General features: G+C 36.6%; 1 protein-coding gene across 2 annotated transcripts in view; it reads right to left on the bottom strand.

The window, feature by feature from the left end:
* Positions 1-6,037: 6,037 nt before the first annotated feature.
* rxfp2.L (relaxin family peptide receptor 2 L homeolog) overlaps positions 6,038-27,719 on the bottom strand; it is a 163,553-nt gene continuing 141,871 nt past the window's right edge. The window contains exons 8-17 of one of the 2 annotated variants that reach the window (XM_041582647.1): positions 27,179-27,250; positions 25,177-25,248; positions 21,688-21,759; positions 21,060-21,128; positions 19,649-19,720; positions 13,900-14,129; positions 10,944-11,354; positions 9,278-9,496; positions 7,572-7,704; positions 7,216-7,299 (exon numbers count right to left, since the gene is read on the bottom strand). In XM_041582647.1, the coding sequence (XP_041438581.1) occupies positions 7,607-7,704; positions 9,278-9,496; positions 10,944-11,354; positions 13,900-14,129; positions 19,649-19,720; positions 21,060-21,128; positions 21,688-21,759; positions 25,177-25,248; positions 27,179-27,250 (1,315 nt within the window). In that variant the 3' untranslated portion in view covers positions 7,216-7,299; positions 7,572-7,606. Of the gene's footprint in view, positions 7,300-7,571; positions 7,705-9,277; positions 9,497-10,943; positions 11,355-13,899; positions 14,130-19,648; positions 19,721-21,059; positions 21,129-21,687; positions 21,760-25,176; positions 25,249-27,178; positions 27,251-27,719 lie in introns of both variants that reach the window. The other variant, XM_041582648.1, reaches the window with a different exon arrangement.

Below are 27,719 nucleotides of genomic sequence, written 5' to 3'. Positions count from 1 at the left end.
GGATCAGTGACCCCCATTTGAAAGCTGCAAAGAATCAAAAGAAGAAGGGAAATAATTCAAAAACTATATGTAAGGACCCTGAGATTCGGGTGTATTTTACTCTAGGCAGGGGTTGTCCACTAGGTGGCAGTAGTTTAAAGTATAAAGGGGTTTAGCTCCATGTGCTCAAGGTCTGTCCTGGGACCTTGCCTCACTGAGAGGTATTACAGGTCCAGGTTGCTGGTGAAAAGTTAGATAAGAGAGTTAAGGATAGTGAAGACGGTAATAGTCACTCTAGGAGTGAAAGTCAGCACAGGGTAGCGAGTGAGCAGCTGTGGCTCCGACGAGGAGAAGTAGTGAGGTTAGGACCCCGTGGTATGTAAACCACTAGAGCATGGACTACAGTGGTGTAGTGAGTTGAGGACCAGATAGGGTGCCAAGACCCCAGGCTGAATACAGTGGGTGAGGTGAGGACCAAGTCCGGTGCTAAGATACAAGACCCCAGGCTGAGAAAAGCCTTAGTGTTCATTCGGAGGGATAGTTCCTAGTGAGAGTGGTAACTATCCTCTAAGTTTATTGTTGCTGTTACTCGGATAAAGTCATCTATATTGTATATTCGCTCACATGGAGCATCCTGTACCCCCTGGAGGGAATATTGCTGGTTAAAGTTATCCTATTACCATCATTCTGTGAACATTTAAGTATCTGTGAACTGCTCCATCACAACAGTTCCCTGTTCAATAAACAAGTTATTTTACTGCAAAGAAACTTGTCTGACTGGATCTCCTGCTACATTGAATTACACCAGGTACCGGGAGTTGCAGGGAGTTGCATGTGTACACTGGGGTCCTGGGCACACTACAAGCAGTTTAGCCTGGTCACACACTGCATCAAATACACAGCGAAAGCACACTCAAGGGTGGGCTACATATAAAAAAGAAAAAATGAAGACCAATTGAAAAGTTGCTTAGAATTCACCATTCTATAACATACTAAAAGTTAACTTAAAGGTGAACCATCCCTTTAAACAATGTCTATCAAATGTGCACATGTAGTTTCCAGTTTACCAGGTAACAACTCCATGATGTGAATGAAAGTCGGGCACATCAAAGAAATGAAACAAAAAGCTTGATATTAAAGGGCATGTAAAGTCTAAAGTAGAATAAGGCTAGAAATGCTGTATTTTGTATACTAAACATAAACATGAACTTACTGCACCACAAGCCTAATCAAACAAATAATTTATGCTTTCAAAGTTGGCTACAGGGGGTCACCATCTTGTAACTTTGTTAAACATCTTTGCAAGACTAAGACTGTGCACATGCTCAGTGTGGTCTGGGCTGCTTAGGGATCGTCATAAACAAAGCTGCTTGAGTTCTGCATGGCTGGGAAGTAAGGTGGGGGCTCCCCCTGCTTTTCATAAGTATGATTGTTTCCCTGCTCAGCAGTTAGGGACCGTCTGACAATTCCTATCCACAGCAGTAAATGAAGGAAGAATATCACTGCATACAGTCAGGTTTCTTATAAAAACGGTACATATTTTTTAATTAAAGTATATTGGAGATAGGTTTCTTTTTCATTAAAGAAAAATGGGATTTTATAGTTTTGCCTTGACATGCCTGTTAACGCCTGGGGTTGCAAGTTCAGAGTTATTATTATTCCATATGGTTATTTACACCCCCCCCCCCCCAGTGGCCTGCAAATTGTTTCCCAGTGCCGGAGGAGACATTGTGGATTCACACTATTTAACATGAAATTTACCTTTATCCTTATTCTGTATAATAAAAATGTATAACACATTTACATGCTCAGTCTTGTACAGTCGGAGCTTTGTTAAAATATTCATAGAGATTATAAATCCTATTATAAATACACTGATGTATTGGACCTTTACCGAAATGTTTCATCATTTAGTCCCAGTGGAAGTTTTAGATTTATTCCTTACCATGAGCCCAATACACTCAATAGGGGTTTGTTTCGCCAGTAGCCTATTAACCTATTTGTATGTATAAAGAGACTTCACTCTGTTTTAGTTCACCCCAACATTTCATTTCAGCCCATCTGGTAACATCCTTTTATAGCAATGAACACAATACCAAAGGGGTTGAATGGGTGCTTGCTTATTCAGCAGATAAAAGATATCCGCAGGGATCGGAATAGAAACCAATTACGACATAAAACCAGTGCTTCCTTTTAAATTGCATTAATGTACCTTAATCATGTTAATTAACCGATAGCAATAAAGGTAATGTTCTATAACATAATCTCTAAGTAGGAGATGGCTCTTGCATAATTAGAGCTAATGCTTTATATATTGCCATGTATTTGCTACAGTCAATCCAGAGCAAACTGCTAGTAGGAGACTGCAGATTTTGGTTTGTTTCTCTTAAAGGAGAAGGAAAGCTACGGAGGCATTTTATTGCCAATAGATTAGCTGCAATAGTGCAAGCTAGAATGCTATATTTATTCTGTAGATTGTTTTACTATACCTGAGTAAAAAGCTCTAGAAACTCTCTGTTTAGAATAGGAGCTGCAGTATTAATGTGGTGTGACATCACTTCCTGCCTGAGTCTCTCCCTGCTCTGGGCTCAGATTACAGTAGAGATGGGAGGGGTGGGGGGAGAGGAGCAAACTGAGCATGCTCTTGCCCGGGGCAATGAGGTTTATGCTGAAGACCATGTGTACACAATAGAAGGAAAGAAATGCAGTATTTCTTTTGACAGGGGACTCAGAGCAACATTACTGGTATATTTAGATGGACCTTTCGATGGACCTTTCTGATAAGGCTTACTACTTAGTTTTAACCTTTCCTTCTCCTTTAAAGGATAAGTGAACCTTTAAAATAAGTGAAAGTAAAATTGACGAGAGTGCTGTTCTAAGCACTTTTGTAATTTACATTCATTATTTATTCTTTTTTCATTCAAAGATATTAACTGATACATGTACTGTTAATATAAATTAATTTTGTTACAACAGCTCCACCTGCTGGTCATTTTCCAATCAGTATGACCACCAAGTAGTCAAGGGAGTTGTCAGGAGAAAGAGGCTACTCTGATGTTCTTCTGCTTAGGAAAGATGTGAGAAAGGTTTCTATTTTTTATCCTAAGCAGAAGAACATCAGAGCAGCCTCTTTCTTTCTCCTGACAACTTCTTTGACTACTTGGTGGTCAGACTGGTCAGAATCTGACCAGCAGGTGGCGCTGTTGTAACATAATTCATTCATATTAACAGTACATGTATCCTTTAATATAAAAACGAAATAAATAATGAATGTACATTGAAAAAGTGCTCAGACTAGCACTTCAATTTAACATTCATTTATTTTAAAGGTTTACGTATCCTTTACGTGTGCTCTGCAGCGCTAATCAATTTAACATTCATTTATTTTAAAGGTTTACGTGTGCTCTACAGCGCTGCACAATCTCTTTTCTGTTTAAACCCATTCATTTGGGGGGGGGGAAAGTGGATAAAATGTGACCACAAGAGAAATAAAAGATTGTTAAAGAAAAAAGGTAGCATTTGGGTACAGCATGGGGTACAGGTATGGGACCTGTTATCCAGAATGCTTGGGACCTGGGATTAATTATATCTCAGTTTGGATCAAGTACTGTTTTATTATTACAGAGAAAAGGGAACTCATTTGATTATTTGGATAAAATGGAGTCTATTAGAGAGGGCCTTCCCATAATATTGGAGCTTTCTGTATAACGGATCCCATATCTGTTGGTAAAGGCTTTTCTTGTCCTTTAAGGCACAGCGATCCAAATTCCTTCTCTGGAAATCTTCAGGTCCCAAGCATTCAGGATAACAGATAAATAGTTTATACTCCAAACTAATAAGTTCAGCACGATCTGGAATCCCACTCATGAAACACAATCAAAATTTTGTGCTGTACAAGAAGAAAATGTGACACTTTTAAGTTAAAATAAATGACTTTTGCAAACTGCTAATTTTTATTAGTACACAATGTATTTTATTTCAGAAACAAAAATATCGACTGTGAATTTAAAGTGGACTTTCCAGTTCTTAGAGCTTTATTGTATACACATATTAATGTCACGCTTATACAAAATAGTAATATATATATATGATTGCATGTGAAATCTCCAGCTGCTGGTTTTAAAGAAATGTGCATTATCCTGAGAGCTATAGACACATAGAGCTGGTGTCTGGTTATGCCAGTCAGTCACACTGAATGTGTTGGGTTTTATGAACTAATACATGTGCTAAATTACTGTAGAGTAGTTTCTTATGTCAACCAATCAGCAATTAGCTTTGCTAACTTGTCAGCATTTAAGCAGTTCTAACTGGTTCTGCCAATCACTGGCATTGGTAATTGCTAGTGATGAGCAAATCTGTCCTGTTATGCTTCACAGAAAAATTTGCAAAATTTCGTCTATGGGCATTTTTTTAATGACAACTTTTTTGTCCAAATGCATTAAAGTCAATGGGCATTTTCTTATGGGCTTTTTTTCTGATGGCGACTTCTTGTCTCAGTGACTTATTTTTGTCGCGGACTAATTTTTCCACTGTGAATTTTTGCCGCAGATGGCGAAATGCGGAATTTTGCAGTGAATCCATGGGTGGTGAAAAAATGTGCTCATCACTAGTCATTGCCACTTAGCACTGGCATTAGTTATTTAGATCCAACTTATTTATTTTGTAATAAACAAATGCAATGTATAGAAAGATTTTTGTGTAGAAAAAAATGATGCATAAGCCTTAAAATAAATTCCATAATCTCCTATAAGGAGAGAAGTTAGTCATTCCCCGAAAGGAAAGCTTTATTTTATGTAGTACAAATTAGACAAACGTTACCGGTCTATATGGCCTATTTATGATTGGATAGGGTCAAATGTGCACCCCTTAATGCTCTATTTGCATTATGTTGGAGCTAGGGTTAGGCCATAGAACATTTTTAAAATTTATATAAAAATAAATAAGTAACATTTCTCTCCCACTGGTCATATGTCTAGAGCAGTTACCTGCAACCTACTGCTGTGTAGCTTTGGCTGAACTATAGAGACTGTCATAAACTGGCTAAGGTACTTCACTGTGAATATCAACCGACTGCATAATATTAATGCAAACATTTAGGGCTACGAAAAAATGTTTGCACATTTGAACATAGCAAAATAATAGAAAGCAGAGTGGAACACATTCTGAGTGGGCTTAAAATGAAGGATGAGTGAGTTCACGCTTTTCATGATGAAATGTAGATGCTTTGGAAAAACAGGCACGCAAATAAATTCTATACGTTTTTTAGATTTAGAATTGATAATTGGTCACTACAAATTCAATGAATGGCATGGTTAAAATTAGGTTTAGGGTTGAGGTTAGAATTAGGTTAAGGGTAGGGGTTAGGGTTATGTTTAGGGTAGGGTACGGTTTAGGGTTGGGGTTAGGGTAGGGTTTAGGATTGGGGTACGGTTAGGGTTAGGTTTAGGGTAGGATTTAGCATTGGTTATGTTTAGGGTTGGGGTTAGGGCATAGAATCAGCAAGTGAGTTATCATGATGATAGTGTAGGTCTGTTGCCTGCAGAATGTATTCCATAATAGTGGGAAATACTTGCCTTTGTATGGGCATGTATAAGCCTAGTTGTGGGTAGCCAACTTGCATGCATCACAATTTTGAAGAAAATATGCTAATTTAGTAACATAGGCGTTGTCTTGTAGCTGCCAGTGGCAATAGTTTGCTTTCATTTTTTGTCTGCAAATCATTCATAGTTGTAAATTATTGATTACATAATTTTCGTTGTAAAATAAAGTAATAATAGGTTCTTGGGATTCGTTTTTTTTCCTTATACCTTTTCTATATGAAATGATCAGTAGTGGGTGGTTGGCTTAAGGTGGCTATAAACATAACAATTAAGATCTTTCCTGGAAAAGACCTTTCCAAGAAAGATTGTTAATTTCAACACACACTTGTAGAGCTCAATCATAATATATACAGGGAGAAACAATAAAATTCAACCTGTATCTGACGATTCAGCACTAACAATGGCCAATGTTCGGGTGCCTTTAAAGGCACCCAATCAAAATTTTCTTGCCAGCCTGATCAATGAGCCAACCGATATCCAAGTCTTCTGACGATATTAGTCTGTACAATATTATCGGTGTGTCTATGGCCAACTCAACAGTGGGCGATAAAAATTTTACAACTTGCCCGATAGACGAGCTGACCAATAGCCAAGCCTTCTGCCGATATCGGCTGGCTTGTCTCCCACCATAAAACTACCAAATATTGTACAAAAACTCATTTTGTAGGATAATATTGGTGCGATAATATTGGTTACTTTCCCCTAGGTCACTATTGTAGATATTTGCAGTGTCGAGGTTGGTAGACTCAGTTGCTTTTAACAATAATAAAAGTGGGGTGACCAAATGGTGCCCTTCTTGGTAATATGAGTTATGTGAAATTACACCAGCATCCCAGGCCTGACAAGACTTGTAGTTCAACCACAGCTGGTGTCAGGTTACAGATTTCTGGACCAGAGCACTCAAATACTTTCTAAAGAAAACAATAAAGATTCTGTTAATTTTAAGCTGAGGTGCTAGTGACAATAAAATAAAGTATAAAAAGTCGAAATATACTAAAATAATACTATTACTCCTTATTAACAGTCATTTGTTCGGTGCAAAATGACTTGAGTCACAAAGAAAAAATAATGATGTATTGTGACATAATTCTCTCCAGCATGTTCAGTCCTTTTTATCTCAATGAGATATATAATTCCATGCTGGTTCACGAGTTTTTCCCAAACGTATATTTTTGCATTTACCTCAGAAAGAGAGGCAGTAAAAGCACTTGCTAAGGCCAAAGTTGTCCTTGGGTGTTCCACAGTGAGGCGACCGTATAGCAAAAATGGCAACAGTACTGCCCAACCTATACCACTACATTTGTTGTTTAAGAATACCAAACAGCAGCTAGAAATAGTAGTTCAACAACCTCCAAAGGAATATACGTCAACATTGCTTTTTCCCATGCACCCTACCACCAATAAAAAATGGCCCTGGTTTTGACTTGCTTCCCGTGAAGCCTCACACACTATCAGGTTGTTTTGATAATGCCGTTGTCTATTGATTTTTTATGAAGAAATCCAAGTTTGAGTGAAGAATGCTGAACTAGGGTTTCCTCTGTCCAGACCAAAGAAGTAGATAAACTTTTCCTTTCATTCCTAAATACCGATCTTCTCCTCTGTCTCTGTAATAGCTGCTTGAGTTTCTCCTTGAAAAAGCTTGTTGTTAGTGTGTAGAGAATGGGATTTAAGGCACTGTTCACAGGGAGTATAAATATCACAATCCACGAGGTAACTGTGCCTAAAAAATGAAGAAAAAAGAAGAAAAGAAGAAAAAAGAAAAAAAGAAGAAAAAAAGAAGAAAAAAAAAATCTTATTAGCAGATGGAAAGGCCACGTTTCTATAGGTAACAATTCAGATACATAGAAAGAGAACAATGTATGTATACACTTGTACCAGTGCTGTAAGGCCCAGCAACTGATCCATCATTTCTTTTCATTGTTATCATTTCTCTAGATAGAACAATCCTCATGAACAGAGCTAACGTCTTTGACCTTATTCCAATAAACTTACATTATATGGAGCATTTTGTCTCACTTTCCTTCTCATCACTGGAATACACAGTTGTGAGTAGCACCCAGGAACAAATGTTTGGTTGTATATATTCTGTTTTCATTGCCGTAGTCTTTAACCATAAACGCTTTGCCTGCCATAAAACAAAGAATCTACTGCATTGCCTACCAATAATCTGACAGTTTTGTTTTGTGTTACATTTATAAATGAGTAAATTGTGTTTTCTGGCAACTTTTCTCAAAATAATCAATTTGCAGCAACATCAACTATTTACAAAAAGACAAGCAACATACTTTACTAGTGAAATAACTTGTCGCTGGAAAACCATTGCTGTGTTTCGTTAATCTGCTAATTTATTAAAGTATGGAAATTTAAAATGTACACATTTGTTTTAGGGTGAGCTCATGTCTAGGACAATTCAGGATCTCTGTCTTCATTTTGCTTGCTTGGAAATTTTTATTAAGAAGCGGCCACTTTCAGAAATTTCACCAACATCCCTAATAAACACATACATACAGTATGACCTTTTTATACCCACTGAATTTAAATTGACGTAAGCGTAAGTAAGTTAAAGAAGTTTCGCTAGGAATAAAGTAACGCTGGAGAAAATTAATTTTCGAAATATTTGTGCCAACGAATCATCACTGACGAAAGTATGCCACCATTCTTTTGCTGAGACGTAATTGCACATTTTGATGAATTACGCGTATTTTTCACACAGTAATGTATAACATAGATATGCGAAGTCTGGTGGACACTTCCAAAGCAAACATTAGCACTTAAGTGGATATGCCCCGATGAGAGAATTATTTTGCTTAGTGACTTGCAGAGCCACCTATGACCTTCGCAGCCAACAGATAATGGTTAAGTATAATGGCAAACAAGACATTTTGATGAATTACGCATATTTGTCACAAAATAACACATACTATATGACATAGTTATGCGAAGTCTGGTGGACACTTCCAAAGCAAAAATTAGCACTTAAAGGGCATGTAAAGGCAAAAAAATAAAATCCAATTTTTACTTTCTTTAAAGAAAAAGAAACCTATTTCCAATATACAATAATTAAAAAATGTGTACTGTTTTTATAAGAAACCTGACTGTATGCAGTGAAATTCTCCCTTCATTTACTGCTGTGGATAGGAATTGTCAGATGGTTCCTAACTGCTGAGCAGGGAAACAATCATACTTATGAACAGCAGGGGGAGCCCCCGCCTTACTTCCCAGCCATGCAGAACTCAAGTAGCTTTGTTTATGACGATCACTAAGCAGCCCAGACCACACTGAGCATGTGCACAGTCTTAGTCTTGCAAAGATGTTTAACAAAGTTACAAGTTGGTGACCCCCTGTAGCCAAATTTGAAAGCATAAATTATTTGTTTTATTACGCTTGTGGTGGAGTAAGTTCATGTTTATATTTAGTATATAAAATACAGCATTTCTAGCCTTATTCTATTTTAGACTTTACATGCCCTTTAAGTGAATGATGATGCTTAGTGACTTACAGAGCAACTTATGACCTTCGCGGCCAACACCTAACGGTTAAAGATAATGGCAAACAGGGCATGTTAAAAATGTCCCATGTGCCATAGCCTCAACAGCTACAAAAATCAGCACATTGTCTGAATCAGCAGAGATACATGCAGCATAAGTGAATGGGAAACAGCTTTATCTGTAATTATGCATCTGATCCACACAGCTTACCAGGGATTTCTACGCGAAAAAGCGAGAGTATTTTTAGGAGGAACACTGGAATCCAGCACACAGCATCCGAAAATACTATGAAGAAGAATCGGTTGGCGACAGCAACATCTGTGTGGATATGACTGTTAACTTCTGATGTTCGAAGGGCGGTCTTTTGGATTGAACAGAACATACTGATGTAGGAAAACACTATGATGATGAAGGCTAGCAAGTTCACACCTGGCAAATAAAATGAAGCCGACATGAGAAATGTGTTTATATATATTGGCTTAGGAACCAAAGTATTATCAACTTATTTATATATAAAATATAACTATTTATATAGAGATTAATGTTCCCCCTAAGGATATTATAAGTCACCGAGGAGTTCCATGACCATATAAAAGGTCATGGTCATAGAACTGACTTCTATCGTCCTCATCTTCTACAACAGGGGGTACAGGTATGAGACCTATGCCTATTCGATATTGAATCCAGTCTCTTAATGGTGAACTAAAGCTTAACTAAAAAGTAGCTAGAAATGTTGTACATTATGTTTTTGCTTCTGTTCCCGCCCAAGGCAACCACAGCCATTTAGCAGTAAAGATGTGTCTCCAAAGATGCCCCAGTAGCTCCCCATCTTCTTTTCTGCTGATTCACTGCACATGCTCTGTGCTGCTGTCACTTACTGAGCTTAGGGACCCACTCACAATATACAGTACATATAGAATAGAAATGTCACAATAAAAAGCTGATTAGTAATTAATACAGATAATTACTACATGACAGCTCAGAAACCAGTGCAATTAGCATCAGAATTTAATAATCAGCATCAGCTTATATGACAGGCCAACCTCATTTTCTGCTTGATAATTTGATAAATTTAACAACCCCGAAGCTTAGCTTCTCAACAGCTGCTCAGAGCCCACTGAGCATGTGAGTGTCACAGACACTTTCCAAGATGGTGACCCCCTGTGGCAAGTTTGAAGTCCTGGATCATTGCTGCTATTGAGAAGCTTAACCTTTAGGCTCTTGCAATAAGTTCAGTATATACTGTAAAATATGGCATGTTTAGCCATATTCATTTTTAGGGTTTAGTTCTCCTTTAAGTATAATTTTAATATAATTAGATAATGTATAATAAGTACAGGTATGGGAGCAGTCATCCAAAACTTTTGGGATCTGGGGTTTTCAGGATAATGGATCTTTTGTAATTCATACCTTAAGTCTACTAGAAAATCATTTGAAAAATGAACCCAATAGGCTGTTTTTTGCCTCCGGTAAGGATTAAATATATCTCAGTTTAGGTCAAGTACAAGGTACTGTTTAATTACAAATTAAAAATTTGGATTTTGATAAAATAGAGTCTATGGGAGATGGCCTTTCCATATTTCACAGCTTTCTGGATAACTGGTTTATGGATAATCGGTGCCTTACCTGTATAATAATTAGATAATGCTATACATGTTAATAATAATAATAATAATAATAATAATGATAATATTAATAATAAATAGTATGTGTGTATTGTATAGAAAGGAATAATGAAAACTTTCTGCAACAAGTTTTGTGTGTATTTAGCCAATTGTTTGCACTTTCATATAGTAAATGAACCGTTGTGCTGTACTGATGGAGATTGTAAAACTACTTTTGAAATTTGTTTAAACAAATATTAAGCAAAACATACCTAAAAACACTCCAAGAGAGTATCCTTGCCCACCAGCTTCTTCTGTCTGGTCAGGATAAAGTGGAAAACAAACTCCATTTTTTCCATAGTAATTTCCAAAAAATTCTTCATTCCAAAATGGAACAATAGCTATTATAAATCCAACTACCCATAGTGATATAAGGATTACTAGCGTTTGCCGTTTTCCTGGTCGAATATTACTGAATGGGAAAACAATAGCTAAATATTTTTCCAAGGTCAAGAAAGTCAACAACAGAACTGAGACTTCAGTAGAGAGCATTGCCAGGAATCCAAGACTTCGGCACTGGAGGCTTTCCATCCAAAGCAGCGCATATTTCTTGTACTGTCCTCGGTACTTTACATCAAACACCCCAATGAAAAATAAATAGATTCCCATAAGACAGTCAGCACCTATTTGAAAAAAAAAATACAAATTTCTTCTAATATCGTAGTACACTGAACAAAATGGTTAATAACACGTAGACTTGTGAAGGGAGTATCAATAAACCTGGGTAGGGTTGTTTAGCAACTTTTTTTAAATTCAAATAATTTGTACCGGATTTATATGAAAAATTCAAACTCAAAAAATTTCAATTCAAATACTCAAAAAAAAAAATTGAGAAATTCGAAATGAAAGAAAATAAACGTTTAAATTTTTCCTAGGACAACTCCCATTGACTTCAACGTGAACTCTGCAGGTTTTAGGTGCCAAATTTTTAAATTAAAGCTTTTTGAGTTTTTAGTACTAAAATTTCTAAAATGTTAGTGCTTGAAACTGTAATTCGAATGTGTGAGTTCTAGCTCAAAAAACCTTGAATCATGGAAAAAATTTGAATTCAACATTGATAAATCAGCCCCATAGTTAAATGACCCTAGTTATAACCTTAGATGAGGTTACAATAGCAATAGTTATGAGATTTTCATTTTTTCCTTCTCCTGTATTTTACACTAGGGAAGGCAAAAGTTAATCTTGAATGGCTGCTCATAAAAACTTGTAACCCTGTGGGTTAGACATTTCTCAGCCAGTTTCCCCTTTGGAAACCTATTGGGTTATTTATTAAAGAATGTCAATAACTTGAAAAATTCTAAATTTAAGTGAAAAAAAATAAAAATTTTTTGGGGATTTATTATACCCCAAGGATGGAAAAAGTTAGAATCCAAAAATCCGGCATCACAGACCTGCCGAGGTTGTACATAAGTCAATGGCAGAAGTCCTGAAGATCTTGATCTGTGTTGGGTTTCATGCAATAATCCAAAGATTTGGTGGTTTTTGGGCAGACAATCGTACAATTCGAATTTTCATACGCTTTTTTGTCGTTTTTTCCCCACACTGGAATTTTTCGGGAAAATGTATTGATAAATAAGGGGAAATAACCCATGCGGATTTGGCCAGAGTATATTTCAGAAAATTCAGATTTTGATAAATAACCCCCCTAAAGTGGTCCTTTGAATCTACCCAGGCAGCTATGTCTCCCTCGCTCGGTCAACTGTAATTTGATTTAGGTTATTGTTGCCCAGTAGATGGCAGCATTTAAAGTATAAGGGGGTATAGCCCCATGTACTCAGGGTCTTTCCTGGGACCTAACCTCTCTGAGAGGTTGTTACAGGCCCAGGGTTACAGTGGGGTCAAGATCTAGAAAAGTTATAGTGAGTTTTATCACAGTTGCTCCAGGAGCAAGAGGAAGGCTCAGGGAAGGTAGTGAGCAACTTTCACTCCAATGAGGAGGAATAGTGGGGTTAGGAACCTGTGGTGTGTGAACCACTAGTGCAGGGATTTCAGTGGGTGAGTTGAGGACCAGGTAGGGTGCCAAGATACAAGACCCAGGCAAAGATACAAGACCCAGGCCAAGATACAAGACCCGGCAAAGATACAAGACCCAGGCAAAGATACAAGACCCAGGCTAAGGGGGAGAGTGCTCTAATCTCTATGAGGAGTTGCCTCAGGAGTGTGGTAACCTATATCTTGCTTATTTCACCTCTGGCAGGGATGCTGCTACTGTTATACTGAATTACATCAAAGTGCCTGTAAATAACTTCAGTTGAAATGTTCACTGTTAATAAACCTGTTATTTGCTGCAAGAGACTGTTCTGTGACCTGGGTCTTTTGATGCAAAGAATAGCCTCTAAGGTACCGGGAGTTACAGGAAGTTGCTCAGGTACAAGTGGTTGAGTGTCACAATACAAACAGAAATAGTCCATGGTCACACACTATAGTTCACACAACTAACGTGCACTCAAAAGGGTACTATATACATAAAATGCAGCTGGCAATTTGATTTGCTCAACTGTCAACCATTCATGCATCAATAAAGTTAAGTATAATCTGATTTATTGCTACATTTTGTAATCAATTTGTACACACAGTGGGAAAATAATAGAACTAAGCTGCAGCTTGTATCACATATAAATTGTAATGTGTTCATCAGCAATTGGATCTATTGATTTTAAAGTTTTCGGAAAAAGCATCTAAAAATAAATTTTGCTACTTTTTATGTTAGAATTATTAGGTAAGTCATAAGAAAACAATCAGTGAAGAAAATAAAATATGCTTGTGATTGTCATATAGATATTTGAAGAACTGTTTTGTATGGTAAAGGAATTGCACAGAGATGAGTAATTAAAAAAATCCTTTAAATAAAAATTCAGCCAAGCCAAATCGGTAGCATTGCATGTGATGTGCAAATGTTGCAGAATATTTAAGAATTAAATTTAAAAATCGGATGAACATTTTTCAGTAGTCTTGGAAGATGGATTTTAACTATCCTTCACCGCCAAGAATCATATTAAGAATAAATATTTTACAATGATGCAACTTTATCATCCTAATTATATCTGGGATGAAAACCAACCCTTGCACATATTCATAAAAAATGATGCATTTCTTGACTGAGCAGCAAAACAACATTTTATGCTGCGAAATGCTCTGAATAATCTAGTAACAATATTAGATACTTACAACACAGGACCTTTATTGACATTGTGTGCGTCTTGTTCTCCGACTGGATACACGATCTCATTCCAATAACAAAGATGTTCCCAAAGCATGTAATGCAAGCAATGACCCACACAAATACTCTGAGAATGGTGTTTGCCAAAAGGTTCTCGAATGATGATATCCCATCTGTTAGGGGGGTGCAAACACGTACATGGGGTGCATAGGAGCAGTATCTAAACTTTTTAAAATATCTACAAATGAGAAGAGAGAGAAGAGATTTTATTTTATAAAAGTGTTAAAAGAAATACAGTACATGATAAATTAGATTTTTCCTAGAAATAAATAATAGTTCCAAATATAAAATAACCAAATTATCTGGAAATGTACCTGTGAGTTTCCTCTCTATCTGGAAATGTAGCAGAAAAGTATGCATAATGTGATTATTCAATAGGTTAATAAAGAGCTAAGAGGTGTTGGTAAATGTTAGCAAATAAGTCTAGAAAGAGTCTAGAAAGAGGGTCCCATTTAGAAGTAATGCTGAAAAGTCCAAGTAAGTGGGAATGTATAGATGATGGGTTGATATGAATTTTTTATTTTTTTATAAAGCAATTAGTGGTCTAACTGGGAAGACCTACATACAGAACCACTGTGAATGTACGGCAATTATTTCTCATTGAAATTAGCCTTTGCACAATGGGCTCAGATGAACAAATTATCTTCAGTATTAGAACCTACTCCCTTGTTACAGTAACTTCCCTTCCATCCATGTGGGAGATCTCTTACACTCACAGGGAACTTCAAAAACGGAAGCCTTCTGGTCATAGCTCACTAACTGAAGCAACTTTTCTCCTTTGCTATGATATGTATCTCTATGAGGTCTCTTTTAATAGGTATAGGTGCACCTTCCCCTTATCTACCTCCTAAACTGGCCACACAACACACTTAAGGGTGAAGTTAGGGACAAGTACAAGGTTTGGACCAAGCCTAACAACCCCTTGAAACCAATTCTTTGGTAGAGACAAGCAAACATCATGGCAGTCTTTATGATAATATGGAAAATATAGGTTTGTATAGGTATGTTTTTTGGAATCTGGGGTTTGTAATTTCATAGCACATACCATTCTATAACCTGCTTGTAAATAAAGCTGTATTCCTTCTAAATATTCTAAACTGAAAGAAAGAACTAAAACTATACAGTATGTTGTCTGACTTTTCTCTTGTTTTAATTTAATGGTTATCTGGTAGAATTAAGTCAAAGGCAACTGGACATTTAGAGTTTTTCTTGAAAACGTTTCACCACTCATCCAAGTAGCTTCTTCAGTTCAACTGAATTGGTAGGGAATTTCCCTGCATTTAAAGCCTTGAGGGAAGTAAAGTCACACATCCAATCACAGTGGTTCCATTGAACGTCAGTAAGATTTTGGCTGAAACTCACAAAGTCTGAAAGTGTGAAAGTTTGAACCAGTGACAATGGTACCATGAGTTTCATTGAGGCAAGTGTTAATCTTCCCATATACATGACTGGAAGTGTGAATTGTTGTGAAGCCACCATGGTAAATATGTCAGAGCGGCATTGTAGGTTAATGACAGGCTGTGTTGCATGCCCCCATCTCTGTTCAAGGATGGTTTCTCTACTTTGGCATAAATGGCCTCTTTCACACATCTTTTAAACCATCTGTCCTCTCTATCCAAAATGTGCACATGGTTTGGTCTCAAGCATAGACCACATTGCTTTTCATGTGCTTTGGTGTTGGGTCTTAACGGTGCACCAACTCCTGTCTTACGGTGTGCTGGGTTTGAAATACACAGGAATGTGATGTTTCTTGAAAAGTCTCCTACGTTTTTCTGATGTTCCTGCCACATATCGGATGGCTATGTTGCTTCGCCTGCTATGCTCTTCCCCTCTATTTCTTGGTTTGGTATTTTTGCTTGGTTTTGATTTTGCCCAGTCTGGGAATCCACACGTTTTCAGAGCTCCTTAACTTTAAGGGTTTCAGCCAAAGATTAATCAGGGCAATTTTATGATATCTAGAACATCTAATATCATCTTATAGTACAAGTTGATCCAGGGACTAGTCCGATTGCCATTTTGGAGACAGGAAGGAATTCTACACCTCTGAGGCAAATTAAAGAGTCTTCAGATGGGGTTTTTTTGCCTTCCTCTGCCTAACTGCCTTACTAGCAGTTAGGCAGGTTAAAATAGTTAAAAGGTTGAACTTGATGGACGTGTCTTTTTTCAACCTAACTTACTGTGTTACTATGTAATCTACCAAATAAATTTGCAATTACATTTGGAATGTTGGCAACTATTCTTGTATCAGACCATTACACTGTTTTATCTGCTGTTATTTCTATTTCAAAACTCTGCTTATTTGATAATAATCACATAATACTACGTAAACCAGTTGTAAAGATATTAATTCCAGGACACATTAAATAAACTGACATCACTTACACTGTGTCCATTAATTAACCAGTAGGATGAACATCATTTGAACTTAAGGAACATTTTTATTTTTTCATAACATTCCACTGACATATACACTTGTGATTATTATCATCAGAAATTAACTACAACATGTTCCTTCAACCTGGGCCAACACAATCACATCAATAATCATATCCTCATACATCAAGGGCTAGTTATCCCCCAGTGAAATATCTGTACTACAAGCAGAAAATCGCATTACTTATGTGAAAAATTTGATTTGGGAAGAATCCACATAGTATAAACAAAAAACAATTCATTCATGATGATTTCTGGCAAGATCTTCTACTTGTACCAAGTCCAAATTTCTCCCATTGAGAAAGATTTGCTTTTTCCTACCTTCACCAGAATATTTTATATGAAATTCTAATCTGCACACAAGTGACTTTTTAGGCATCTAAAATCTGTTCTTCGTGATTGCTGTTATTGGCAAAGAAAGTAGTTGTGTAGTGTGTAATATTTACACAGAGCTCTGCAAAACCCTAATGGCTGTTCTTTACCAGCAACTAATGGAGAAAAGTAGATAGAAATGATAAAAGATATACAAAACATTTTCAGGCACTGGTTTGATTTGCTATACAATCTTGAAAACAATATTAATTTCAAATACATTTTAAACAAATTACAGCTACAATACACATGTAGTTTGTAGTCAATCACACTGGGCAAAGCATCGATTATGTGAGTCATGTGAATAGCTATCCTATTATGTCTGACAATGCAGCAGGTTTGTTAAATGTTTAGCAAATGATAGAGTATTGGATAGGAGAGAGCTGAAAAGAAACACGAGGACAGATACAATTATGAGATTAAATTACAAGGTGTCGCTTAAAATTACCATAATGAACTTTTAGAATCTAGAAGACAGAACTAAGCAATTTTACAACAGGTCTTTATTTTTTTTATTTTTTTTCCTGTGGTTTTTGTAAGATTTTACTGTCTTTTTTTTTTCTTTTGCAAGGATCAGTGATCATAGTGATTGGATGGGGTTAGTTATGATCACTGGGGTTTTTTTTTATTTCCAGTTTATTTCCTAGCCTGTAATTGATCATAGACCATCTTTGAACATCTTTGTCTTCATCAAATTTAAAGTGGACTACTCTAAAAAGATAATAAGTTTATTTAGACTGGTTTATTTTGTATATCAAACATATTACCAAAAAATGCCTGATTCCTTCTGTTCGTCCTAAATGACAAGAATTGTATGTGGATGTCTTTCACCACATATGGCCATGCTCCAAAACATTTTCCTTATGGAAAGAGGTAGAATCTTACTTAGCTATGCACCTCAGCACTTCTAGGTTTATAAGAGTGTAGGGGATCAGACAAATCCTTCCCCTGTTTTTATGTCTGTGACATCATCCAGCCCAGTTAGAGGCTGTAGAGCCATCTGATTGGCTGGGCACCCCAGTGCATCCTTGGGAGAGGGGGAGTACCTGACTTTGGAGAGCTTATAAAGGGATCCCTGCTGCAGCAGCCAGAGAGATCCAAATCTGTGGAGCGTGACAGTGCTGCTTAAAAGGAGTTTCCAGGAAGAAGGAAAAGGCTGTATTTTGCTCTGCTTGAGAAAGTATTTGGGCACCAGGGAGAGCCAGTTTCCATCTCCTGCCTTTGGATACTTTGGCCACTGTGTGTTCCCCAGGGTGAGGACAGGTCTTGCTTGTGTACCTGCCACATGGGAGCGCTACTACTTTCAAAAGGAAAGGTACCTTGGGGCAGGTAGCGCTACCTGGGGACGTAAGAACTCTCAGGGAAGGGACATTGAACTCACTGGATTTATTCTACATTTATCCACCCAGTATGGCATGTGGGACTGTGGCATTGAAAGACTGTGCCAGGGGTTGATAGTCCGTACAGGTTCCCCAGAGTAAAGTGACATTGTGTGATTTGCATTTACAGTTATTGCATACAGTTTTACATAAAGTTTATATTTGTTTTATTGCAAACTGTGTGTGTTTTATATTCCCTAGTGGAAATACCCCTGAGGTGTGCTCCTCAGTGTTCCCTAGGTGGAGGCACTGCACTGTAAATCCCAGTTCCTGGTACTTTTCATACACAAAAAGGGACTCAGGGCCCTGGATTGCCAAGGGTTAATTGCTATTTAAAGAGAAAGTAACCAAATTAGGGTTGTACGAGTTTGTGAACTTAAAGTTAACTTCTAATCAATATAATATGAAATTAATTTTAAACTGACTTTACTCTGGTTATAGCTGCTGTCAGGAAGTCTATATTTCTATTTTGTATAAAGGAAGAGATTCCTTCTTTAGAGGACATTTTATTACTTTTAAATAAGTGTGTGGCTAGGGCTCTATTAGCCCACACCTTTGGTTGGGGATAATATTTTTGACCAACAGGTGCCCTTTAATGGACCGATGTCTCCATTAGTAACTAAGTGGCAGAAATGATTGATTTCCAAAAAATCAAGGAGCAATTTCTTAGATGTGACCTACTTTCTGCTAGGTACTTCTGTGACGCATTTAATCATGCAGTACACCGTATGTCAGTGTGAAGTATCAAATCAACTTATTCCAAGCATATTACCCAAAGTAGCAAAATGATATAGACAAATTTTACTAGGACACTGTTCCCCTACAGCAGGGGTCCCAACCTTTTTCACCCGTGAGCCACATTCAGTTGTAAAAAGAGTTGGGGAGCAACACAAGCATGAAAAACGTTCCTCGGAGGTGCCAAATAAGGGCTGTGATTGGCTATTTGGTAGTCCCTGTGTGGACTGGCAGCTACAGGGGGCTCTTTTTGGCAGTACATCTGGTTTTTTATGCAGCCAGAACTTGTCTTCAAGCCAGAAATTCAAAAATAAGCACCTGCTTTGAGACCACTGGGAGAAACATCCAAGGGGTCGGGGAGCAACATGTTGATCATGAGCTACTGGTAAAGCATAGAAGAAACCACTGCACACAGTCATAGGGTTATATGTGTCAAAAACCATATTAAACTTTGTCAACAAAGACAATATAATTACAGAAACCACATTTTGCCACTTTAAGATCATTACTTTCTTGCACAGATTTGGACAATAAATATTTAGACAAATCAGGTACAAACATAGTTGTTGTTTGACAGTATATTAAATCAGTATAGCCTGAATTCTTTCTTTTAGTGAATAAATGTGAAAGCTATGAGAAGTCTATGGAGCTTAACTCAGATATTCGGATGGACAATAACATTGCTGGTAACATTGATCATTAATATAGTGGTATTGTGATTTATGATACAAGATGTAGTGCAAAGGTAAATAATGGGCATTGATGCAAACATACATACATGTGAGAAAGATTCTTCATCGGCTGAAACATTCTTGTGCTTATATTGGGGATTTCGATTTTTTCCAGGTCTCTAAAAATCACATCAATTTTACATTTAGTTTTAAATAAGCATCATTTGAATTGTATAGCAGCAACAATGATCTGACAAAAAGCTAAGATTGACATTTAGGGACAGATATATCAAAGGTCGAATTGAAAAAAAATCGAATTTCGAGCTAAATTTTGTGTACTTAGACTAGGGAATAGTCCAAATTCGATAATTCAAAATCTATCATGTACTGTCTCTTTGAAAAATCAAAGGTTTTTTTTTGGAAAAACTTTGAATCAAATTCGATCAAATGCGCTGTTACTTCGATTCGTATGATTCTAATTCGATCGAAAAAATTTTACCTTTTCTCTCGAAAGCGAACCTATTTGGCCAAAAAAAACCTTAGATTTTTGGATAAATTTCGATTGGTCTTTTTTTCATTTGAATTTCAAAGTTATGGGAGTTCAAAAAAACTCCCATTACTTCGAAATTCGACCCTTGATAAATCTGCCCCTTATAGAGAAAGACTATCACTGCAAAACTGCAACAAATATAAATTTTGAACAAAATTCATACTTCATACAGGGACATGTGTGTTTGTATATATGTGTCACGTGGGTGCATGTGCACTTGTTTATTTGTACTGTAAATGTATGCCATATGGGTGCATTTATCTTGTATATGTGTAACTACATGTGTGCCATATACTGTAGGTGTATTTGTGTGCTTGCATGTGTGTGTGTGATTCATATGGGTATATGCTGAACTGGAACAAGGTAAAGCTGAGCACACTCCCTCCTTTCTCCAGGTGGCCTGGTGCACAATGTAAGAGGGTACGGCAACCCCCAAAGGACAATTGTATAGAAATACACTGGCACTCAAGGCAATTGAAGTGCAGGGTTACCCCTTGCTATTTATTTCGTGCAAACGTGCAACGTTTCGGGGCAAGCCCCTTTATCAAGATGCTTGATAAACGTTGCACGTTCGCACAAAATAAATAGCAAGGGGTAACCCTGCACTTCAATTGCCTTGAGTGCCAGTGTATTTCTATATCATATGGGTATATGTATTATGTATGTTTGTAGATGAGTATATGGGTGCATGTTTGCCTATTGTGTTATATTTCCCTTATAGCTATATATATATATATATATATATATATATATATATATATATCTATATTATATAGTATATTTATTGCTTTCAGAAAACAAGGATAATATTTATTGAGTATATTAAAAAAGAGTGAAATTATTATATTGTGTTGTATGTTTATTTTAATTGTATGTGTGTATGTGCTGGTGTAGCTTATCTTGAATGAAATAAAAAGAAATTGCCCCAACGAAAATCTGCAAGAATACAAATTTTAGGTTTAACTTACAACGACTGGAGATGCTGCAGGCTTTCAAATTGCTCAGTGTGAAGAGAGAGAGGATTACAGCCTAAATTTCTACAAATAAAGTTCAGATAAAAAATAAACTGTGTGTCATTTAATGGCCAGTTATGGCACACTGTAGCATTTCACTTGCTCAGTTTAAAGGGGACATTCATAATAAACGTGTATTATACTATAGGCAGTGTTATTCTAAGGCCACTACAACTGCAAAGGCTTTAAGCTTTTCAAATTATTCTACTTCTTGTTGTTTAGATTTGTGGCTGTAAATTGATTGCTAACCTAGCAACCAGACAGTGGCTTGAATGTCAGAAAAATAATTCATATCAAATAATAATAAATATAAAAAATTCAACCAACCAGCTGAATTGCCCACCCCAGCAATTAAATAACAGTTCATTGTAATTGATCCAAACTAAGATATGATTAATCCTTACTAGATTTATACAAGGTTTTTATAATTAAGGTATGATGATCCAAATTACAGAAAGATCAGTTATCTGGAAAACCTCAGGTCCCAAGCATTCTGGAAAAACCTTTATATACAGTATATATGTGTATAGATATATATATATATATATATATATATATATACAATCCACTTCACTCAACTTACAGTTTCTGAAGGTGACTCAGTTCTTTAAAACTGGAGAGAGGCACGCGGGTGATTAAATTGTTTGACAGATCTCTAAGAAAAATGAAAACATACAAATTATGGAAAAATTCGCTACAAATTCAGTTGATTAATACAATGCTAAGGTGATTACCTCTCCAGTTTGTATACGCTGAAAGGTTAGGGGAAGATTTATCAAGGGTCGAATTGAAGATTAGATTTTTTTGAATTTTGCGTTTATTTTAGTGTAATTCGACTAGGGAAGAATCCAAATTCGATTTGAGTTTAAAAAAAAATGGAAACTTGAATTTCGAAAATTATCATGTACTGTCCCTTTAAGAATTTGAATTAGACTAAAACCTGCTGAATTGGTGTTTTAGCCTATGGGGGACCTCCTGCAATCAATGTGGAGTAGTTTGGTGGATTTTTGAAAAACACATTTTTTTAAAACAATTTGATTCAAGTTTGCGGGTCGATCCTATTCACCCGAATTTTAAAAATTCTAATTTTTTTTTGATAAGTTTCGATTGGTCTTTCTCCCCCCCCGAATTTCGAGTTTAAGGTTTTTTTTAGAAACTCCCATAAACTTGATGCTTGATACATCTGCCCCTAAATGACCTATTATGAAGTCAAAGATCTAGAGGGAGATTTATTACTGTTACTACAGTTACACAGATACTGATTGTAAAAAATAATGAGTAGATGACATTTAGGGGCAGATTTATCAAGGGTCGAATTTCGAAGTGGAAAATACTTCGAAATTTGACAATTGAATAGAATCCTCCGACATTCGAATTCGAAGTCAGATGATTTTATTCATTGTACGATCGTATTCCGATTGTAGTACGATCGTACTCCTATCGTACTTCGAATCATACGATTTTCCTTCGGATATAAAAAACTTAGAAAATTGCTCTGGAAGGTCCCCATAGGCTAACATAGCACTTTGGCAGGTTTAAGTTGACGAAGTATTGAAGTCGAAGCTTTTTTTAAAGAGACAGTACTTCGATTATCGAATAGTCGAACGATTTTTACTTTGAATCGAAGTTGAAGTAAATTCGAAGTCGTAGTATGCTATTCGATGGTCGTATTCAAAAGTATTCAAAAAATTACTTTGAATTTTTTAACTTCGAAAATTCCCTCAAAATCACTTCGAACCTTGATAAATCTGCCCCCTACCTATTTGTACAGTGTAGTATCATGAACATTTTTTCCATGTTCAGAAAGCAGAACATTTTAGACCCCTGATTTCAGTTGCTTGTTCATGTTTTGGGGGCTTTCCTTCAGCGTTCCAAGCACCACTTTCCTAAATTGACCTCTTTGTTTATAATGTAAAAGGTTGAAATTTGTAGTGAAATATTCCACAGATTTTGTGGTGAAGCAAAATGGGTCAGTTTCACTTTTTATTCATGAAAATCTTTTGCACACCACAAATGAGCTCCTTCAGTTGGGCGTATGTAAGAAAGGTGCATAAACACAATCTGAACTTCCAGAAATTAAATAAAATTATATATATATATATATATATATATATATATATATATATATATATGTATATGTATATATATATATATATATATATATATATATATATAATACACAAAAGCCATGAATATCTTGTAAATTATATCCTTATAAACGGTGAGTTCTGATGTCATCAGTTATAAACGGTGAGTTCTGATGTCATTTCTGTCACATGACTCCCTAAAACTTGTGTATTATAATAAATAAAGTACCCCCAGTTGCAAAATATGAGGATATTAGAAGTTACCTCGGAGTTCCATGACCTGTATAAAAACACTCGGCCTTCGGCCTCGTGTTTTTATATGGTCATGAAACTCCTCGGTAACTTATAATATCCTTATATTTTACAAGAGGGGGTACTTTATTCACTATATATATATATATATATATATATATATATATATATATATATGTATATTATTTTTACATTTTTTTTACAGACATACCTACAGTATTTCCACTCTGCCTCTACTTGCAGGGGCCGGTTCAGTCTACCTTAGGCTCAGTGTTATGCAGCTCCTCCCTCACTTAGTTCAGTATTGAAATGATGGATTCTGAGACTTGAAGTTCATTCTGCTTTCCAGAGAAAACCGCAGAACAAGTTAAGAAAGGTTGCATTACACTGTGAGCCTAAGGGAGGTTGGGAAATAGTTTGTATGAGTATCATGGTTTCCTTTGAATCTGTGGAATCAGATATGTCTGTGTAAAAAAATAAACCTGAATAATTTATATGTTAAGTTATACGTTCAGACAATGTTTATGCACTTTTTTTTTACTTAAAGGGGTGGTTTAAAGTTTTAGCTATGTTATAGAATGATCAATTCTAAGCAACTTTTCAATTGGTCTTCATTATTTATTTTTTATAGTCTTTTAATTATTAGCCTTTTTCTTCTTCTAACTCTTTCCAGCCTTAAAATGGGGATCACTGACCCCATCTAAAAAGCAAATACTCTGTAAGGCTACACATTTATTTATGCCATTTTTTATAGCTCATCTTTATAATCAGACCATCTCTGATTCAATTTCCAGCCTTTTTTAAATCAATGCATGGTTGCTAGGATAATTTGGACCCTAGCAACCAGATTGCTGAAACTGCAAACTGGAGAGCTGCTGAATAAAAAGCTAAATAACTCAAAAAAACACAAATAATAAGAAATGAAAACCAATTGCAATTTTTCTCAGAACATCACTCTCTACTTCTTACTAACGTCCATTTAAAGGTGAACTAGCCCTTTAAGCCCAACTCAATGAGCTCATGTCCAAAAGGGGAATGTTTTCTCAGAATTAGTCACGAAGAGAAACAAAACACAATGCAAAAACAATCTTCAAAAACGGAGGCAGAAGCCGATGCTCTGACTACAAGATCATACGTCTCCCAAAAATATGTATACAATATAAACAATGCTATAAACGCTACAAAAATCTTGGCCGCAGACAACAGCCGCAATGATATCTTTTACTAGAAGCTGGAAAACTAATCTTAAGCCTTTTTGTTTGGGTTTCAGTTGTTGGGTTATATTGCCACAACAAGATAATTAATTGTGTGTTTACCTTTGTAAATATTTTTGATGTATAGAACAAGGAAGACTTTACAAGCAAACAACGCAACATTTGTGGTATAGAGGAAATCATAAGTAATTAGACAATAAGAATGGAGATAAAACAAAATATTCTCAGAATTATACAGCTGAAGAAGTAATTAACTAACTTCAACAGAAAGAAAAAGGAGGAGATGGCTTTGTGTAAAGAACATGCCCCAGAACATGGTCTATTTAAAGCAAGAATAGCTCAAGACAATAGAAGAACTGCTAAGACTCAAATCAAATCAGTAAACGAGCCCTTACAAGCACGCAGATCATTTTGAATTATTTACGAAAAATAATACAGTTTTGTACTCTTGTATAACTCTTTTGTATATTTCATGGGAAGTTGAGTTGAAGTTGCATTTGCAGGAGGCATTTTTCTTACATTTCTGCTAAGCTTCTTAATGAGGAGAATATATTCTCTTTTACTAAGCTGATCTGATTTCCGCGTAGAAACCTAAAAGGGGAATAACAGGGAAAATGATATCAGTCTGCTGTCAGTGGATTAGAAAAGTACAGTATTTAGAAGAACAATAGAAGGATTCGTTTCTGGTCCCCATTTGCTCAAACGCATCATTTTGTCTGGTTTCCTGTGGAAGGATAAATGTAATTCTTGACCTGAACATTACATTGGTATGCACACACAAAAGATTGAAATGGAAAGGTTTCTAAGTGGTGTCGGCTGAAATAGAGACAGTAGGTGTTGATGAGATATAGGCAAGACCAGTGTAGGGATCTCCCAAAGATTCCTCTACAAAGGAATTGTCATGCTAGGGTTACAAAACAATAGACCCACCATCATTGGTTATTGTCTACTTTTTGTTTGCCTTCCTCTGAAGTCTGTAAAATGTTGAACTCATAGCTATAAAGATATCACAATCGTCCCCTCATTTACTCCATCAGTCTCACTCCCTTGTATTGATATTGCTTATCAGCGATGGGCGAATTTGGAATGTTTTTGAAAATCCGTGAATTTCCAGCGAAATTAGCGAAAAGCAGAAAAATTTGTGAAACAGTGCCGGCCGTCCAAACAAACGGACGCCAGCGTCACAAAAACGGACGCAGGCGAATTTTCGCTGCGGTTTCGCACCTGGCAAAAAAATTCGCCCATAACTATTGTTTATTGGTTAGCACAAAAGTGTGTGCCATATGTCCCTTTGTAATTGTCTACCCATAACTTGGTTTATGAGATATACACCACGTAGGGATGACTGGGAATTGGGGTTATTTCTAGCTCTCCATCTCAGTAAGACACCCCCGCTCCAGGTGTAATAATTAAGGTAACCCACACCTACCATGTGTGATCTCACTTCCTGCCTATACCTTTAAAAGTTTGTGACCATTTTGTTTGTTTTACACTTGATAAAGGGCGAGCAGCCCGAAACATGTTGTGAAAAAGAAATCACTTAGCAGTAAATCTGCTCTGCGTGCTTTCTCTCAGTTCCTATGACTTAATTGGTTTATGAGATCTTTTAATTCAGACCACAAGTCTGCAGATGGGCAAGTCCTTGTTAGTCTTCCAGTATTCTAACAGCCCCTCCAGTACATTTGGGTATCTTTTTAGAGAAAAATCATGCTTTAAATGTCGTTACTTAAATGCACGATTTTTAGTACAAAAAATTTTCAATTGGCAGGAAAATAAAAATATGAGCATTGATAAATCAGCCCCTCAGTGTTCAACAAATGGAAAGTATGAAACAAGGCTCCATTGCTGTTGGACTGGGCTGGCGGGACACCGGGAAAAAGCCCAGTGGGTCCCAGTTTTCATGGGCCCTGCCCAGATTGTCCCTTCTCCTCTCCCCCAGCTGAACCAATCACAGGGAAGGAGGGAAGTAGGTGCTGATGTCATAGCATGTGCAGTGGGGGGCTGGGAGCATTGCAAGGTTGGGGGCTGGGAGGAGGGCCCTTCAGTTCGCATAAAGGGCCCTGACAGTTGCACTCCCAGTGGGCCCTGGACGCACCAGTCCTACACTGTGTGAATACAGATTGACGTCAGTTTGGGAAGATCATACTGAGATATGTAAAAGAACAACTTAAGTCTGGCAAATTATTAGGCTGTATAATGCATCTTATGCAGAGAGCCTTTTTTAGCCTCATGCACAGATGCTAAACCCAAGAAGGGAACCTTAATTTCTAATCCTTTCTCAGGCTTGCGTTACCCTCTAAATAGTCCCTTTTATTGGCACCTTCATTTTGAAAATTACCATTTGATTGCAGGTTACAGACAAATTTTAACTATGAGAAATGATTGCACATTTTCAGCAAGTCAGAAAAGCTACTGCAAGAACAGAGGCAACTCTATTAGTATAAGCTCCACGTACTGCTATTCACAAAGAAATGCCTTCTCTCGTTTGTGACTCAATTGCTGACACACAAAAGGAACTTACAGAACAGTCAGCTCGTTACATGTCACAAAGCTGGAGCTCTCCAAAGTCTTTATTCTGTTACCTTCAAAATCCCTGCGAGAGAATAAAATACAATTAATGACAGGCTTGAATAGGAGATGGTCTCAGTAGAAAAATGAGAATAAGAAGTAACAATAACAATGACAATGAAGGCAGGGTCAGTGACTCTGACAGCCAGATAGTATTTCAGATGGTAAGCTGAAAGGTAGAATAGGAAGGCAGCTCTATCAAAAGCCATAAACAATGAAATATCAAGACAAATCTATAACATTGTAAATTAAATTTAAAAGTAAATTTCCCCTCAGATTTAGAATGAAAAACAGGACTGGTTTAAGGGCAACTGAGTCACTTTACAACCTGTCAGCAAAGGCCCATAAACAGTTTTCTGTAGAACTTTTCTGAAGTATAGATTGCAATTCATTCCAATATGGGGGAGTGAGGAAATATATGTGGTTGTGTGCAGAGGACCTCTTGTATTTGTCTATATATATATATATATATATATATATATATAGCGGTGAAG

This window comes from Xenopus laevis, chromosome 2L (assembly GCF_017654675.1).
Source record: "Xenopus laevis strain J_2021 chromosome 2L, Xenopus_laevis_v10.1, whole genome shotgun sequence".
Classification (NCBI taxonomy): Eukaryota; Metazoa; Chordata; class Amphibia; order Anura; family Pipidae; genus Xenopus; species Xenopus laevis.
The sequence above is the reverse complement of the archived record's forward strand: the minus strand, read 5'-3'. Positions and strand labels throughout refer to the sequence as shown.